Source organism: Gilbertella persicaria, assembly GCF_025201335.1.
Source record: "Gilbertella persicaria strain CBS 190.32 chromosome Unknown B0P05scaffold_40, whole genome shotgun sequence".
Taxonomy (NCBI): domain Eukaryota; kingdom Fungi; phylum Mucoromycota; class Mucoromycetes; order Mucorales; family Choanephoraceae; genus Gilbertella; species Gilbertella persicaria.
Genome location: NW_026252001.1, coordinates 487 through 16,074, shown reverse-complemented (window position 1 = coordinate 16,074; position 15,588 = coordinate 487). Strand labels below are relative to the sequence as shown.

Sequence of the window (15,588 nt, the reverse complement as noted above, 5' to 3'; positions counted from 1 at the left end):
ATTTTTTTTCTTTTCTTTTTCTTCATGTCTTTTTTATTTCGCTCTACTCCACACTATTTACCAAAACAGACGCGATCCCTTTGGACAAAAATAACAGCAACAGGATCTTCAATTGAGGAATGTGTTCAAGTCTCGATCGAGTCACTTAAACAGAAACAACCTGATGTGTGTGTTGTCCTTGCCTCAAAGTCTTTTTCTCTTAAACACTATCGCCAACTCTCAGCTGAACTTAACAAGCGACTTAAGCCTACTGTCTTACTCGGTGGTGTTGTGGACCGCATTCCTCAGGTAGACCATGGTATTTCACTTTTATTAGGGTTTGATGAAAAAATCGTGCCTTTTACGATCAAAGACAGCCCGCATCGACACAAAATTCGCAGTACCTCCGTGGGTCGATGGGGTCGTATGGAAGAGCGAGAAAGACTTCAGACCCAAAGTGACCACATTGATAAAGTAGGATGGGAGAACTTTGGGTCGATCAGTACGCCTGTTCAAACGCATACGTTGCCACCAGGCATCGTGGACAAGCCTTCGTTTGTCTTGAGTGTGTCTGATAATGAGCCGGATGAACTCTTACAGGCTTTGGATCATCATTTTCCTGATGTGCCCAAGGTAGGTATCTTGGGTAGCTCAACGCCGTTTGTGACAGGTGAGCCGTATGCCTTGTTTCATTCAACCGGGATCATGGGTTCAGGCATCGTTGGGTTTGCTTCTTATGGCTCTACTGGGCACATCCAAGTGGAGCATACGGCCATGCAGAAATTAGGTGAGCCTATCAAAATCACACGCTGTCGAGGCAATATCATCCTTGATTTGGATGAAGCAGGTGCTACTGGTTTATTGCTCAAGTTGATCCATAGTGGAAACAAGATATCCAAAGACGAAGAATTCTATTTAGGTATTTATCCTCTAGGTGATTCATCAGAGGAAAATGTGACAGTCAGTCGCATCACCAGTGGTGATCCTAGTCGAGGTAACATGTCTGTGGATACAACAGCGGATCTTCAAGTGGGCCAAACTGTTCAGGTAAGCTCTCATAGGTTTCTATTCAACTTTCATCAGACACTTTTTGTTAGTTTATGAGAAAGAAGCCATTGACCTCTGAAAATGTCTCGAGTGATCCCATCGGGAAAGACAAGATCGTGTTTGGTGTCAGTAGTAAGGACTATACGATCGATAGTTCTCCTGTACAGATTCCAGACGAAGCCAGCGTCCTTCCTGATGTGTTTGGTGGTGTCTCTGAAAACGGGGTAGTTGTCGGTCGAAGTAACATACCTTCTGAAGTATTAGATGTGCCATTCTCAAAAGTAATGTTTAGCTTAAAATAAAAGGTGTATATTACAGTCTATCATGCTTTATTTCTTATTGTTGTTCTTTTTCTTTTTCTTTGTCGTAGGACCTTCCATCATTGTGGAAGCACTGGCAATAGCAAATTCGCTAGCATGATCAAAGTTTCTTTTAAGAGGATTGTTATTGTTCTTTCTAGGACCTGTAGGCTTCTCTTTGCCTTCAAACTTTTTAAGACCAGGCATACGTTCATTTCTTGCTTCCTTCTTCTTTTTGCCTTTAGATTTCTCATGAATATTAGAGGGCGCTTCTCTTAAAGCAAACGATTTAGCTAAGTGACCTAAATGAAGTCGCTTAACATGGAAAATATGTTTTTCAGAGGCAGGATGTGTGGCATAAGCACGACATGTAGACCAGAATGCTTTACGGGCCAATTCAATATGCTATGAGGATCATGTTAGTTCAATAGAGAGTAAGTGTATGACTTACGCTTTCGTCAGATAGGACGTAATTTTCCATGGTATTTTGTAGCTCTTGAGCAGGCATCTGATAATCACCTTGATTAGCAAGGTGTTTGAGAATTGTCTCCATTGAGATTGGATCAGGTAGTAAATCTTGAGCCTTGAGAATATCAAGATATTCCATTTCGCTGGGTAACAAGAACAAAGTAGCCTCACCAGCTTTACCAAGACGAGCAGTACGACCTACACGATGCACATAATCCTTCAGATCTGTAGGGACATCATATTGCACAATACGATCTACATTGGGTAAATCCAAACCACGAGCAGCAACATCTGTACAGAACAAAACACCTGCCTTGGCTTTGCTGAATTCAGCAAATGTCTGAGAACGCACTTGTTGATTCAAGTCACCGTGAAGACGGAAGACGAGCTTGTCTAACAACAATGTACTGATTTGGCTCACAGGCTCTGGTTCTTTGCTTTTTTCCTCTGTCTTTTTGTTCTTTCTAACCGCTTTCTGCTTTCCAACAATCTTGCTAAGTGCATTCTTCATGATTTTAGATTCATCCTGTTCGTCATCATCCGAGTCTTCATCAAGAATAGGTTTGCCTGCATTGGAAAACAGATCATAATGAAAATCAACCGAGTCACAACAAGAGAAAAAGACAATGACTTTACTGTTTAGACTCTTTCTTTGTTGTCTATCATAAAAGCAGGATCGAAGTAAAGCGAGCAAGGTAATCAAGCGCAATTTAGCAGGTATAATGATATGCGTTTGCTTCAACTGATTAGGTGTACTGAATTTCATCTCTTCATCCTCATTTCTTTCAAACATCTTGGAAGCATCTTGCTTAGCATCTGTACCACTGACAAAGGCAGGTTTGACGAGAGACCAGCCCGCCAATTCTTTTACGTCGTCTCTTAATGTAGCTGAACATAGCACAGTCTGTCTTTTCGTGGGCCAATACTTATTACCCATCAACTGCTTGAATTTACTTGATCCTTCTGATTTGGTACGCTGATCAATGATGCTCATGATCTTCTTGAGCGATTCTTCAAAACCCAAATCCAACAATCGATCTGCTTCATCCAACACAAGCCATTTAAGATGGCTAATATCAAAACTCTTGGTGTTTTCTAAATGATCTAAAAGACGACCCGGTGTGCTGACAAGTACATTGATGCCTTTTCTCAGTCGTGCCTTTTCTTTTGCTTTTGAATCACCACCAATGACAATACCAGGCACAATCCAATGCAGTCGACGCAAGTTTTCATCCTTAGGACGAGGTAAGTTGACAAGTGTTGTCAAGACACCCAATACTTGTTGAGCTAATTCTCGAGTAGGTGTTAAAATAATGGCCACAGTGCCAACTGTACGATCGCCAAATGGCTGTTCTTGTTGTTTTATAGCATCTTTAGGTGCTGTCGATGCAGCAATCAAACGATTGACGATAGGTAGTAAATAAGTTAATGTTTTACCAGAGCCTGTTTGTGCTTGTACAACAACATCAACGTCTTCTTTATGCTGGTTAGAAGCAGGACCTAAAAGAATAGGAATCGCCTTAGCTTGTACATTTGTAGGTGTTGTCACATTTAATTTGTTGCTCAAGTGTTCAGCAAGATCGGATTCAATACCAATACCAGTAAACGAACTGGCATCAACCATAGGTGCATTACTTGCAGAACCTTCTTTATGACTTGATTTTTTCTGAAAACTAGTAGGAATACGAGGATTTGAAGAAAAAAGCGAGGATACAATCTGTGCTTTTCCATGAAGTACTTTGGTACCAGGCGCAAGACCAGTAGCAGGTGCAGATTCAGTTGATTCGGCCGTCTCGGCTGTTTCGACATAATTTGCCTTTTCTACAGGTCTATTTTGTACTGGATTGCGTGTAACTGGTTTTTTGACTGACTTGGGTGCTAAAGTACCAAAGTTTAACAAAATACCGTCGTCTTCCATAGTGAATCTAGAAAAGATCGTTGCGATGTCGAAAATGAAAACTTTTTTCTCTTTTTGAATGATGCTGACGGAGACTGGAAATATTGAATGCCAGCAATGCTGTTTCTTTTTGATGTGCAGTACAGGCTTTTACTTTGGAGCCACAGACTTATAGGATAGTAAGCAAAGAGATAGAGGATACATTCCCATTACGTTATTTAATTTGCTCTTTCTTTTTGGGGTTGTCTTAGAGACTGCAGAGGCTAGTAAAGAGTTTGTATCAAAAATGTTATTTTTATTTTATAAATAGTACGATATGCAAAGTCAATAAAATCAAAGCTTTCAGTATTGCTTTACAGTTAGAAACAACCCGCTTAAATACGTGGTGGCTAAGGAAAAGAGAAATGTTCGCTTATTACTAAATGCTCAGAGACACGCTCCTCATAGCAGCAAAGGCTGCTTTGCAGCGGCCCCGACTGCTACTCCTTCGTGTTATACTGTCGGCACATGTGGCCAAACAGAGAGTCACCTCTGCTCTACCTCAACCCATGCTAGGTCTCCGTGTACCCTAGTCCTCCATGCCGGTAGGAAACAGGTTCTGAACATTTGGTAAAGAGAAACAGGAAATTTTCAAGTGAATACTTAGTACATGGATTATTTGCACCAACTACGAACTCCGACTACCAAAAATATGACATCAGTCTGGCATTAAAATCAAAAGAAAATCAGGAACACTCGCAACAAAATGTATGCTGAATTCAATCTTCAGTTTGCAATTGGTAAGAAGTCGGAATTAAAAGAGGATTTGAAGGGAGCTATTTTGGCTTCTGGAAAAAAAATCCAATGTTGTTTTCTCTGTTAAGGACTCTCACCCCAAGAAAGGAGAGTGCCACTACATTTGTAAGCATGGAGGCTTCAAGCGTATCAGAGATGATGAAACTGATGAATCTACCTTAATTGATCTCGATACTGGAGAAGAAATTGAGGTCATCGACACTATGATTGAATCTGATCTAATTGAAGAAGCACCAACCAAGATTGTTGCAAAGATAATTACAAGAAAAGTACTCAAAGGTTCGCATGTGCTGCTTTTGTCAAGATATTTAACTTAACTATTAAGAGTAGCAATGCTGTGCATAGTCATCCAATCTCGCAAGGTGATATCACCTATGCAATCCATCGCAGACAAAACCCTGAAGTTATGGAGCAAATTTATTCTATCTTGGGCGATTATCATAGAGATTCTGTCTCTAACGTTATGGAGGTAACTTATCAGGCATGAAGAATAAAATATAAGCTCTAATCGTACTCTAGATAGACTATGAAAGTATCAGGTATTAGCAATATCGTAAAGAGAGATGTTCAAAACATCCAAACCTTATTGCTCAAGCATCAAGATGGAAAAGGAATGTACTCATTGATTACTCAAATGGAATATCTTAAGTGTGTTGTTTGAATTCAAGTCAACTCAAATCACGAAGTCTATGATTTCTTTTTTTTTTTATCAATGAAGCAGTCATTAAGGAAACCAGAAGATAGCCTGAAGCCCTGACAATTGATGGCACCTATAGGACGAACGGACGCAAGATAACTTTGGTCAACATTGTTGGTACTAGCAATGTTATATCTGTCAAGGGTAGCAACAAACTACACAATTTTGCTGTGGCTGTTGCCTTTGTAAAGCCTGAAACTGAGACAGTTTACACCTGGATTTTGGAAGAACTACTCTTTTGCGCATTTTCCCATTTCTATTACGTTGAATGTAGCCGAACTCCAAAGGGAAAGTTCAGAAAATTGAACATCCCAATACTCAATATGGATCATAAACGCCTGAGAGTCTCATTCCCTAGCTTATGTATCTCAAAGGACTATTTGATTACGTTCTAGTCTATGTATTTTTATGAAAACCTATAGGAATCTTTAATAAACTATGTCCGACTGTGTTTCCTTAGATCCGTTAATTCATGCAAGTAAAATTGAATTCCAGAAGATAAAACCACAGACTTTTCAAAATGCGTCGAAATTCTTAGTCTGTGTACCAGGTATTCACCAGTTTTTATGAACAATTCTATTCAAACACCGACAATCACGTGGGATTTTTGATATACTAGTTTTGAACGACATAAAAAGAGGAACCTTTTGTGCACTTTTCTTTTATCTTTCTTGATGGATTTCATATTAAAGTATCACAGTAAAAAACCTTTCTCAATAAGCGAATTCTTCAAACACATCTTTATCAAGAACAGAGAAGAAGCTGAAAGTCACTTTAAAAGCTTAATTGAAACATGCGCGCGTTTTGAATACAATAAAAAAAACTGCTCAGTGATAAAGTTTGCTTATGAAATTAAAGACAAGAAATATCAGGTAAGTTCCTTTTAAATTGTATGAAATGAGATACATCATATCACGATAGATACTCAATTCAGAGGAAGCAAACAGTTATTGGAAGGAAGAAGAAATCAAAACGATAAAGAAAACAATAGCGCAAGATACATTATTGCTATCATTGCCAAGAAAAGAATACTTGTTGAAAGAAGCTAACAAACGTACTTTTGAACCTGTAACTACACTATCTTCAGTTAAAACAAAAAGTGTAACTTATGCAATATTTTCTATAGGAAGATGAAATTGTAGGTTAAAACTCCATTTATGCCTTATTCATGTTTGGAATTTTTCTTAGGATGTTTTCTTTAACTCCACTAATGAGAAAGAAAAACATGATATTAATGCCAATTCGAGTTCTTCACACAATGAAGATATAGCAGTATCTCTTGATATTACAGAAGAATTATCGCCAAATGTAATGCCTGAATCCCCAACCATAAGAGCATCCTTAGCGGACTTTTCATCAGACTTTCTAAAATTTATACTTTTTTTCAGAAAAAAATGATTTGGAAAGTCTGTTTTTTTAGTGGACTTTCTAAAATAAAATTTTGAAAAGTCTACCGAAAACTTTTTATTTTAGATAGTTTTGGAGGAAATTTTTATTTTTTTTCATTTTAGAAAGTCTGATGGAAAGTCCGCTAAAAAATGTTTGACCTATCTAAAATAAAAAACTTTTCATTTTGGAAAGTCCGCTAAGGATGCTCTAACCAACATACTGAAGGTAAGTACATTTCTTTCTTACTTTGAATATACAGTAATTCATATAAAAATGAATTAGGAAAATAGAAAAAAGGTTCATGCACTAGATAAACATAAAAAAATCTAATTAGTTTCTAAAGAGAAAATTGAATTATTTGCGAGGAAGAACTACAGAGCTTGAAGTATTTGTCAATCCTATTGAAGTAATTATTATTCTCTAGTGGATCTACAATCTAACTTTATTTTTAGTGGATTATTGAACAAACAAACATCTCCGATGTACTGAAAAGCTTTCGACAATCATCGGTAGTACGGGCCCAAGAAGACGCTGAATTGAACACTACACAACAACTGTAAGTACTTATAGTAAACCATACAACTGTACTGAAAAAGACAGGTCATTGAATTCCATTTTCTATATACATAATGAAATGGATTACTTGATTGAAGAAGGTATACAACAAAAGATGATTGATCAAATTAAGCGAAAATATGCAAAAAGAGAGATAAAAGAAATTGAAGAATTTCAATTGAAAAACTTACGAGCATTGTATGAGGTACTGTTTAAAGTTTTTTGTTTAATATTAATTATGTTGACTTATACACAATAGCTTGCAATGGAAGACATCAAGACTGCGTTAAAAAAAACAGCTATCCTTTTCGGTGTCACAACGAACGAGAGTGAAAAAATGGTTGGAGCATTATTGGATATGTAAGAACTATAATAGTCTATGTGTAAATTTTTAAGTTGTTTAGAATGAAATCAATTGAGGTCGATCATCAAGAGTACGAAGACGTGTTGATAAAAAGTAGAATTCAGCCAATCTTAAACCATTTCCTTACAATCGACAAAAATCGAGAATTATGTGGGTATGTATTTTATGATAATTTGTTTTCCTTACTGTTTATGTGTGTTGGGAATAGAAATGCAGAAAAAAGTCAAGGAAGTAAACAAAGACGTAAAAGAGGTCGAATTCCCGATGCTTCGTACAAAGTGAAATATAATGATTATAAGCAACAAATTGTAATAGCCGAAGTCAAGACAAAAGAATACAACAATGCCGTGAAGCATCCTGACTTTATCAAGATAGCCAACATGATGAAAGACGAAATCGACTATATGATAAACACAAACTGTCCTCATGATTTACCTGTGTTTGGACTACTTGTGAGTGGTAAGTAGTGTCTTTTGCCAAAAAGAAAGCATTCCATAAGTCAAAATAGGTCGATTTGTTTATATATTGGGAATGGATTTGATGTATTCAGGCGTGTATCGTTTGTTTGATATTGGTCGGTGTGTTCTTCCTACTTGTATTGAGGATTTGTGTGTTCTTGACAACACGTTCAAGGTTATGTATCATTTAGAGGTAAATTGAAAACTATTCCTTCATTTTTCAACGTTAATCAATCACATGTAATTTAGAACTTGGTTCATCGTACTTGCAGTATTTTACTCCAGTTTTTTAAATCTGACAAAGTGCTACTCAAGTCTACAGACAGAAGCAAACTCGTTGTAAAATCATTCTCTACGCCCAAGAGGCAATAATAACAATAACCGTAATACTGTTTTTACACCAAATTCAGACGATGCTAGTTTTTTTCTGGACGAATCAAAATTAAATTTCCAGATGTTTTTCTTGCCTATTTTGGACGAAATAAAGTGGGAAATTAGACAGAAAAAGAATTAGCTTTTTGGATGAATGAGAGTTTACATTTAGACATTTATCTGTAAAGGGAAATCAATGATTAGAGAAGCAATATAAAAATGACTGGTTATTGTGGTGTTTTGGGACTTTTTAAATAAAAAAAAATAAAGAGACGTGTAGGAAGTACTTTGAGACCGTTTATAAATGTTTATTAAGGTAAAAGTTCGAGAAAGATTTTTTATATTCTAGGTTTATATATGATTGGATTATGTCCTTAGATGTAACCTGAGATAGGACTTGATGAGCTGAAGGTTATATTAGATGGAATAAGAGTATTGGCTTTTTCAATAAAATATACTTTGCGAACCATCTTTACAGTTATTTATCATTCATAGATGAAATCTGTTTACTGGTTCCTGGATTATATGACTCTATTCCGTAGGAGTGTAAATGTTAATTCAGCTATATCATTGTTTAGAATGAACTCAGTTCTATTGCTATCAAACTATGACTAGCTGGCATAATAATAATAATAATAATAATAATAATAATAATAATAATAATAATAATAATAATAATAATAATAATAATATATGACAAATGTTCTTGTTATGAGAAAAGATTTATTTGTGATAATATACTTTTATTTATTTAAAGTTATTTATACCAGATCATTAACAATAGTTAGATCGACTTGTCTGTTATAATGTTTTTTTAACGAGGTTCATCTTATTTAAAGAAAAGTTGAGTTCTCCATCTGCTCCAACCCTTAGCAATAGGTCTGGCTCGTTTTTAAACGACAAAATGCGGACAACAACTCTTGGTATGGATAGGAGCGGCTGATATAATGAGTTTCAAAAAATGCTGTCAACACCCGTGTCAATGAGATGGGACAGTTTGATTTTTATGAGCTTTCCTTTTTCTTTATTTTGATATATCAAATCTATCATGCATCGTACAACTATATTCCAAAAAAAAACAATTAGTTTATACAAATCGAATAGAAAAAACGAATCTGAAGGTATGCAAGTAGCTTTTCGTGCAGTAAAAGTCTAACTGACAATATCATTCGATTTAGATGCAACATGTTTGGACTGTGGTAAAAAAGGCCACTGGTCAAAAAAAAATCTACAAATGTCAATTATATACACAAGAAACTGGCCACGAAGGTATGATCATTAAGTGTTCAATTGATATGGCCATATTGGTCACTAAACCTATCTAATAGTTGGTACCAGAAAAAGAAAGAGAAAGCAGCCTGAAATACTGAAAAAATAAAAAGAGCAGCAAAAAGTCAAAGGAATCAAGCTGAAGTTAATCCGGGGGTAATATGCAAGAAGTGTGAACTTCCCGGTCACTCTTCTGCTCATTTTACATTACGAGTAAGTCAAATACTATGCTTCAGAATCTTGGGCCAAATTACACTTTTTACGCTCGTAAATTACCTTTTCAAAATTGTGTCAAGGAAGAATATTAAAACATATTGAAGCAGAAAATAACCTCGTGTTGTAGCGCTGTAAGAGAGATAGTGTTTAGAGCCAAACTTTTTGTGAACTGGTATCTTTCAAAAACCCCAAATGAATCCGTACCTGATGGTGTCTTTCGGCAACAGTTTTGGTATCCTGTTTGTCAACTGGTGAACAATAGAGAACTTAAAAACACCAAGCTTCTGCCACAAATGTTTTTACAAGAATGGGATAACTTCAAAGCTGGAAATCCTAATGCCACTTTTAATGAAGACTTGATTGGAGGAGCTAGCCAGTGCATCGCCGAGGCCTGCAAGGAGCTGGCAACCACCTACGAGAATGCAGTTGTAGAAAGACTTGAAAATATATTGAGAAGATTTTTGCAATATCAAATTCAAATTATGTTTGTTGTAAGAGCTAATAATCACATCCATTTACTCTAAATACTTAAATATTATGTATATAGTCCATGGCTCCGAAGGACGTCGATGACATTGTTATAAAATATGGATATCAATATGTATGCCAAGGTGAAGCGGTGTGGCCTGAACAGAAATCATTTGAAGACCCTATGATCAAACGAAGAATCGATGAACTATGCCTGCCACTTAAAAGCAAACTCGATGCTAGAGTTAGTATAAAATCATTAGCTGATAAACCTGGCTTTTTTGTTCCTCAGTTGTTTCATATACTGGCTGTCTTTGAAAGAGAACATCAATCCCATAAAGCGTTTGACGTTAGAAGACTTCCTTTACCAAGGCTGTTCAATGTATTCTCTTCACCATCATGCCATTGGCGATCAGTGACAGTTTCGATCAATGCATTAGTAGCATTTCTTCCTGGCAAACCACTCCCTAGAGGGTATAATGATCAGCTGCATTTATTCTACAAGGTATTTGATTTTAAACCGCCTAGAATCAAATCGTAAGTACATAGTAGTAAAAAATGTTTTTATATGATGGTCATTTAAGATATGTTTATTATTAGGATTGAATCTTTATTACCCACTGGAACAAACAAGAGGCTCTTTGGTAACCTAATCAGATCAGACGGTTTTTCTGTTGATTTTGTTTTTGACAAACGAACAATCACAGAAAAACGTTTAACCAAGCAAATCAATCAAGTTGATCTGATCCTGGATGCTTCTGAGCAGTATGAAGTTGACAGCCACTATTTATAAATAGCCGTAGATCCAGGAAGAAAAAGGGTCTTCACTGCATTTGCTGGTTCGAGTGGTAATATTAACGACTTCAGACAATGTTCCATCAAGGAATATTACCACTTGACAGGCTCTACAAAATTCTCAGCAGAGCAAGAGAGGAAAAAGAAAGCATGCGGTATTAAGACGATTGAAACAAATATACCTACCAATAAGACTGCCAATGAATCACTGTATATATGCTCGAAAACATTGGTCGTATTTTCAGTTTTTATAATCAAGAAACTGCAAAAGAAACCTTTTTCTTATACCAGGGTCGCCAACGAGCACCGGGGCGAATGGTGAAAATGTTGTTAGATGGTACCAAGAAATACAACAAGAAGTCAAAAGGAAATAAACGAAAAAGGGCAAAGAACAAAGGGAAGCGGAAGAAGAAGGGGAATAATTCCGGAAAGAAGGATAAAGAAAAGAGAAAAGTGACACCGAAAACAACAGAAACAAGGTAAAAAGTTACTTGGGCATGGCTACGATAATTTTTATATTCATAAGTTTATGGTACTTGGCGAAAGCAATTTCTTTCAGTACAAACAGAAGGTACCACTGATAGTATCTGGTAGTGGCATGTTTGGGAAGGACCATGTGAAGATGAAAATGGTCCGGACTGGTGTCACTGGTCTTTTATACAGAACGTTGAAAAGAAGAGAGAGGACTGGTGACTTACTCGTTGTGGACATTGATGAATATTTGACGTCCTAAATATGCTCCAAATGTGAAAGTAGAACTTTGGGTGGTTTAAGTGGTGCCCGCGGTAATAGTGTTCTCGTTTGCAAGACGTGCAGAACATTATGGCAGCGTGACATCAACGCTAGTTTGAATACGATGAACATTGCCAAGTCAATTTGGAAGGGTGAAGGCTATCCAGAACGATTCAAGAGAAATTAAAAAGAAAAGCAATAATCGCCGTAATGAACACAGTATTTCCTTCGGGAATTAAGATTGTTATAGGTAAAATCATCTAACATACTATTGTATCTTCTCTAATAATTCTTCTGTTTAATTTCCATTTTTATTTCGTCCAAAATAAGTAAGAAAAACATCTGGAAATTTAATTTTGATTCGTCCAGAAAAAAACTAACATCGTCTGAATTCAAAGTAGAAATATTGTAAAGGTCTTCGCTTACTGTTGAATAGACACAAAAACTCCGTTTCTCTTTTTAGTAACCATCAACCAAAGAAGGATTGCTTGCATAAAAAGACAATCATGTGATGAGAAAAAAAAGAAGAAAAAATGGGGTTTAGACCATAAATTTTACTTTCTTCTTATTTCTCTATTATCAATGGCAGACATTATACCAGGAGCGAATGGTATACCACCATTGCCTATTTCTTACTATGAAAACTTTCTTGAGAGTTTAGCTCGAATTGTTTCTAAACTCTTGACTGATCAAGAAACAGAAACAGTTATTTCGTCCATAAGATCATTTCAAGAACGACTGAAACGAGTGAGCAGGTAAAAAAAAAATGAAATAAAAAAAAACAGACATGGTTGATACACGCTATACTCTTAGTCAAAACTTGAGTCGTCTCAGCATGGAAATATCAGCAGCAGAAAATCCAAGTCCCGGCTTGTGTCGACACGAAGGCAAGACGTGTACACAGAATTGTACACGTGGATTCATCAAGACATTTACAGTTGCGTTTGCTGTAAAGTACCTCATTGGCGTCTTACCCACACTCTTGTCTGGCAAAATATTAAAGAGGTATAACTATAAATTCATGCTTACAAACTGACTTTGATATCATAGGCCGGGCGTTTTAAAGCAAATGGCCGGAAGGTAAAATAAAACAGAAGGTTAAATCACGAATATCGTTAACCTTCACACTAGAGATACAGCTTGTTTTGCCTTGTTTTTGAGTACCTTTATTAGTAGTTACAAAGGAATTTTGTGTGCTATGCGTCGTTATAGAAAGACAAAGGACAGGAAATCAGATAGATTAAATGCATTTGTAGCAGGCAGCTTGGCAGGTTTAGCTCTCGCTTTTGATCGTGACAAGCGTAGAAGGCAGTCTATCATGCTCTATTTGTTCACAAGAGCTCTCCAATTCAGTGGTGCATGGTTGATGAAACACTGGGCTATCAAGCGAAAAGAAAATCATCCAGGAGAAAAAAGATGGGACGATTGTTTTGCCGAGTTTATACAGCGATTTTCTGGTGTTGGTGTGATGATGTTGGCCAATGCTCAAATTATCTATGCCTTTTTATTTAACCATGATACTCTGCCTCGGTCATTCTTTGCCTTTTTATTGACTCATGCTAGCTTTAAAAAGTATTATGATGGAATGGCTGCTCGTATTGCAGAAGCTGTTGGTGTGACAGTACATCAATTGGTTGAAGATGGTATCTCTATCAAAGTGCCTGAAGGTGTCACTAGTCAAGACTTCATTTCTCAATATGTCAGTCCAAACATTGCTAGTTCAATTCATCCCAAACTACACCATAAATACATTATGTGTTCTATTCAACATCCCTTGACCTCTAGTTGCACCATAGACAAGTTTGGATTGTTTAAAGATGAATTCCTTCGATCACTCAAGCTCTATGTACCTTTGAATGTGGTAAGTACTATTTCTAATGTATGTTCCTCTGTTTAACTGGATACATAGATCATGTTGGCAGTATTTAGATCAAAGCAAATGAGAATAGAGTAAATGTACAGAAAACGGATAGAGAAAAAATAACTAATACTGAATTAGCCCTCAAACAGTTCTGCAAAAGTTTAGTATATCTTGTCTTCGGTCTGCCTTGTTTTTGACAATGTATGTTGTTATGGGCTTGTCTACTCCTTGTACACTTCGTCGAGTAACAGGCAGAGATGCTCCTTGGATCTATGCTGCAACAGGAGCAGTGGCTGGTAGTATGGTGGCCATTGAAGCACCTGGTCGTCAATTAGGTATGTCGCGATTTATTCCTTCTTTGACTAATACTATGAGGCAGAACTTGGTTTATATTGTCTTCCTAGAGCCTTAGAATCCTTCTGGAAGACATTGTTGAAGAGTGGCAAAGTCAGGAATATACCACATGGAGATATTTTGTTGTTCATGACCTCTATGGGAACCTTAATGACTTTGTATCAAAATGAGAAAGACACTATTAATTCTCATTATCTGAGTGTGATGACACGCTTTTTTGGTCAAAATTAAATTTTGAAAATAGAGGATAATAAAGGGGGAAAAACTTTGCTATTTTTTTTTTCTCACTGATTTTTTCTTTTCTTTTTCTTTTTATTGTATATAATATGCCTACAACAAGAGCAGCAGATAAAGGAACTACTTTAGATAAGGCAGCTCAACAAGAAAAGGCTCCTGCGCGTAAAAGAGGCAGACCTCCAAAAAAAGTCACTGCTGAACCCACAGCTGAAAATAAAGGAGAAAAGAACGAACAAGAAGTAGCAACTTTAAATGTATCTCAGAATGAAGAGGTAATATCTTATGAGTAGGGAATCTATCGTTTAATCTATACTGTAGCCTATAAAAAGAAAGCGCGGTCGACCTCGAAAGGTTCAGCCTGAAGAAGCCAAAGAAGAGAAAAAAGAAGCCAATCCACCAACTCCAAAGCGTGGTAGAGGCAGACCTAGAAAAGTAGATAGTAATTAGTTTCAAGACGTGAAGGCTTAATTTTTTTTTTATCGCTTAATGTATCTATCCATTCAAACAAACAAAAAAAAAGGGCTTCTCATACCGTCAATTGGTTACTTTACTGAAAAGTTTTTGAATTTAATTGGTTACATTTTTGAAAGCATTTTGGTCATTTTCTGCAAATCGATAAGTTGGCCAGGGCCACAACATTATTCTTCTTTCTACAATTTCAATCTTAACAATGGATTCTGAAATGCCTTCTTGTTCACGAAGAGGAAGAGAACGCATCTTTAGTGATAAAGGAAATGAAGCAACTCAATGTATTGAAGCAGCCTCGTTTTGTTTTAGAAAAATAACACTTCTTGAGAAGATGGTTGAAGATAATTTGCAATTAGTCGTCAATATGATTGAGATGAACCCCAAGAAAGAAAGAAAGAAAGAAAGAGGCTGAATACAATAAACAAACAACCAAAGATCCACAATTGTGTTTTTTTCCTTGAGATAGAAAGGTATGGTCCCACTTGACATACCTGCAGAAGTGACCTTACAAAACAAAATATTCTGAAAGAAGATTTGGGCTTGGGATTGATATCAAGGATCTATTTGCAGAACAAGCCATTGTTATAGAAGGTTAGAACATTTTGGGTTCTGCTGTAACGAGAATTGGATCTCAAATGGGAGAAGAATTAGAAATACTTGTTTATTGTTAGTTTAACTATTCTGTGCTGCACTCAACAACTCTACTAAGTTTGTGTATGTTAAACATATTTCGCAGGATGAATCATCAAACAATCCAATATATCATAGAAGAAGAGGTTGAAGACAAGTTTTATGTTTCAACTAGCTTTCTACAATACAAAGATATGTCTTTAATAACAAGCACTAGGATGCTACATCATGTCTTGCT

At 36.3% G+C, this 15,588-nt stretch overlaps 9 protein-coding genes across 9 annotated transcripts; 8 read left to right on the top strand and 1 right to left on the bottom strand.

Moving 5' to 3' along the window:
- Position 1: 1 nt before the first annotated feature.
- Positions 2–1,345, top strand: B0P05DRAFT_554296 (uncharacterized protein). Its single transcript, XM_051579664.1, has one exon. The coding sequence runs from the start codon at positions 25–27 to the stop codon at positions 1,081–1,083; it is 1,059 nt and encodes a 352-aa protein (XP_051431862.1). The 5' UTR covers positions 2–24; the 3' UTR covers positions 1,084–1,345.
- Positions 1,346–1,355: 10 nt separating this feature from the next.
- On the bottom strand, positions 1,356–3,417 carry B0P05DRAFT_476289 (P-loop containing nucleoside triphosphate hydrolase protein; the record flags this gene model as incomplete). The annotated part of the gene is made up of 2 exons (XM_051574896.1): positions 1,356–1,730; positions 1,777–3,417. 2 exons carry the CDS (start codon positions 3,415–3,417, stop codon positions 1,356–1,358), a joined length of 2,016 nt encoding a protein of 671 aa, XP_051431861.1.
- A 519-nt stretch (positions 3,418–3,936) lies between these two features.
- Positions 3,937–5,598, top strand: B0P05DRAFT_599031 (uncharacterized protein). Its single transcript, XM_051583191.1, has 5 exons — positions 3,937–4,469; positions 4,573–4,754; positions 4,811–4,954; positions 5,009–5,133; positions 5,262–5,598. The coding sequence occupies exons 1-5, from the start codon at positions 4,436–4,438 to the stop codon at positions 5,575–5,577; spliced, it is 801 nt and encodes a 266-aa protein (XP_051431860.1). The 5' UTR covers positions 3,937–4,435; the 3' UTR covers positions 5,578–5,598.
- Positions 5,599–7,291: 1,693 nt separating this feature from the next.
- Positions 7,292–8,222, top strand: B0P05DRAFT_228881 (uncharacterized protein). The gene is made up of 4 exons (XM_051573274.1): positions 7,292–7,331; positions 7,399–7,486; positions 7,531–7,949; positions 7,999–8,222. The coding sequence occupies exons 2-4, from the start codon at positions 7,464–7,466 to the stop codon at positions 8,148–8,150; spliced, it is 594 nt and encodes a 197-aa protein (XP_051431859.1). The 5' UTR covers positions 7,292–7,331; positions 7,399–7,463; the 3' UTR covers positions 8,151–8,222.
- Positions 8,223–9,903: 1,681 nt separating this feature from the next.
- B0P05DRAFT_476180 (uncharacterized protein) lies at positions 9,904–10,814 on the top strand (the record flags this gene model as incomplete). The annotated part of the gene is made up of 2 exons (XM_051574885.1): positions 9,904–10,296; positions 10,353–10,814. Coding segments are annotated over 2 exons (855 nt in total), but the record flags the coding sequence as incomplete, so codon positions are not given.
- A 446-nt stretch (positions 10,815–11,260) lies between these two features.
- On the top strand, positions 11,261–11,983 carry B0P05DRAFT_554261 (uncharacterized protein). The gene has a single exon (XM_051579662.1). It carries the CDS (start codon positions 11,285–11,287, stop codon positions 11,549–11,551), a length of 267 nt encoding a protein of 88 aa, XP_051431856.1. The 5' UTR covers positions 11,261–11,284; the 3' UTR covers positions 11,552–11,983.
- B0P05DRAFT_554263 (uncharacterized protein) lies at positions 11,506–11,902 on the top strand (the record flags this gene model as incomplete). The annotated part of the gene is made up of 1 exon (XM_051579663.1): positions 11,506–11,902. A coding segment is annotated over exon 1 (164 nt), but the record flags the coding sequence as incomplete, so codon positions are not given.
- A 263-nt stretch (positions 11,984–12,246) lies between the features above and the next one.
- Positions 12,247–14,298, top strand: B0P05DRAFT_554256 (uncharacterized protein). The gene is made up of 7 exons (XM_051579661.1): positions 12,247–12,555; positions 12,614–12,805; positions 12,851–12,880; positions 12,932–13,661; positions 13,710–13,750; positions 13,800–13,996; positions 14,041–14,298. The coding sequence occupies exons 1-7, from the start codon at positions 12,383–12,385 to the stop codon at positions 14,244–14,246; spliced, it is 1,569 nt and encodes a 522-aa protein (XP_051431855.1). The 5' UTR covers positions 12,247–12,382; the 3' UTR covers positions 14,247–14,298.
- A 3-nt stretch (positions 14,299–14,301) lies between these two features.
- Positions 14,302–14,843, top strand: B0P05DRAFT_554252 (uncharacterized protein; the record flags this gene model as incomplete). Its single annotated transcript, XM_051579660.1, has 2 exons — positions 14,302–14,524; positions 14,571–14,843. Coding segments are annotated over exons 1-2 (281 nt in total), but the record flags the coding sequence as incomplete, so codon positions are not given.
- Between the last annotated feature and the right edge of the window lie 745 nt (positions 14,844–15,588).

Excerpts from the sequence above, each read along its gene's own strand:
- B0P05DRAFT_554261 (XM_051579662.1), top strand. The coding sequence starts at position 11,285 with ATGCTCGAAAACATTGGTCGTATTTTCAGTTTTTATAATCAAGAAACT.
- B0P05DRAFT_554296 (XM_051579664.1), top strand. The coding sequence starts at position 25 with ATGTCTTTTTTATTTCGCTCTACTCCACACTATTTACCAAAACAGACG.
- B0P05DRAFT_554256 (XM_051579661.1), top strand. The coding sequence starts at position 12,383 with ATGGCAGACATTATACCAGGAGCGAATGGTATACCACCATTGCCTATT. Across the intron at positions 12,556-12,613 it reads CGACTGAAACGAGTGAGCAG|TCAAAACTTGAGTCGTCTCA; the intron begins GTAAAAAAAAAA and ends CTATACTCTTAG. Across the intron at positions 12,806-12,850 it reads TCTGGCAAAATATTAAAGAG|GCCGGGCGTTTTAAAGCAAA; the intron begins GTATAACTATAA and ends TTGATATCATAG.
- B0P05DRAFT_228881 (XM_051573274.1), top strand. The coding sequence starts at position 7,464 with ATGGTTGGAGCATTATTGGATAT. Across the intron at positions 7,487-7,530 it reads GTTGGAGCATTATTGGATAT|AATGAAATCAATTGAGGTCG; the intron begins GTAAGAACTATA and ends TAAGTTGTTTAG. Across the intron at positions 7,950-7,998 it reads GTTTGGACTACTTGTGAGTG|GTCGATTTGTTTATATATTG; the intron begins GTAAGTAGTGTC and ends AAGTCAAAATAG.
- B0P05DRAFT_599031 (XM_051583191.1), top strand. The coding sequence starts at position 4,436 with ATGTATGCTGAATTCAATCTTCAGTTTGCAATTG. Across the intron at positions 4,755-4,810 it reads CAAAGATAATTACAAGAAAA|AGTAGCAATGCTGTGCATAG; the intron begins GTACTCAAAGGT and ends TTAACTATTAAG. Across the intron at positions 5,134-5,261 it reads ACTCAAATGGAATATCTTAA|GACGAACGGACGCAAGATAA; the intron begins GTGTGTTGTTTG and ends TGGCACCTATAG.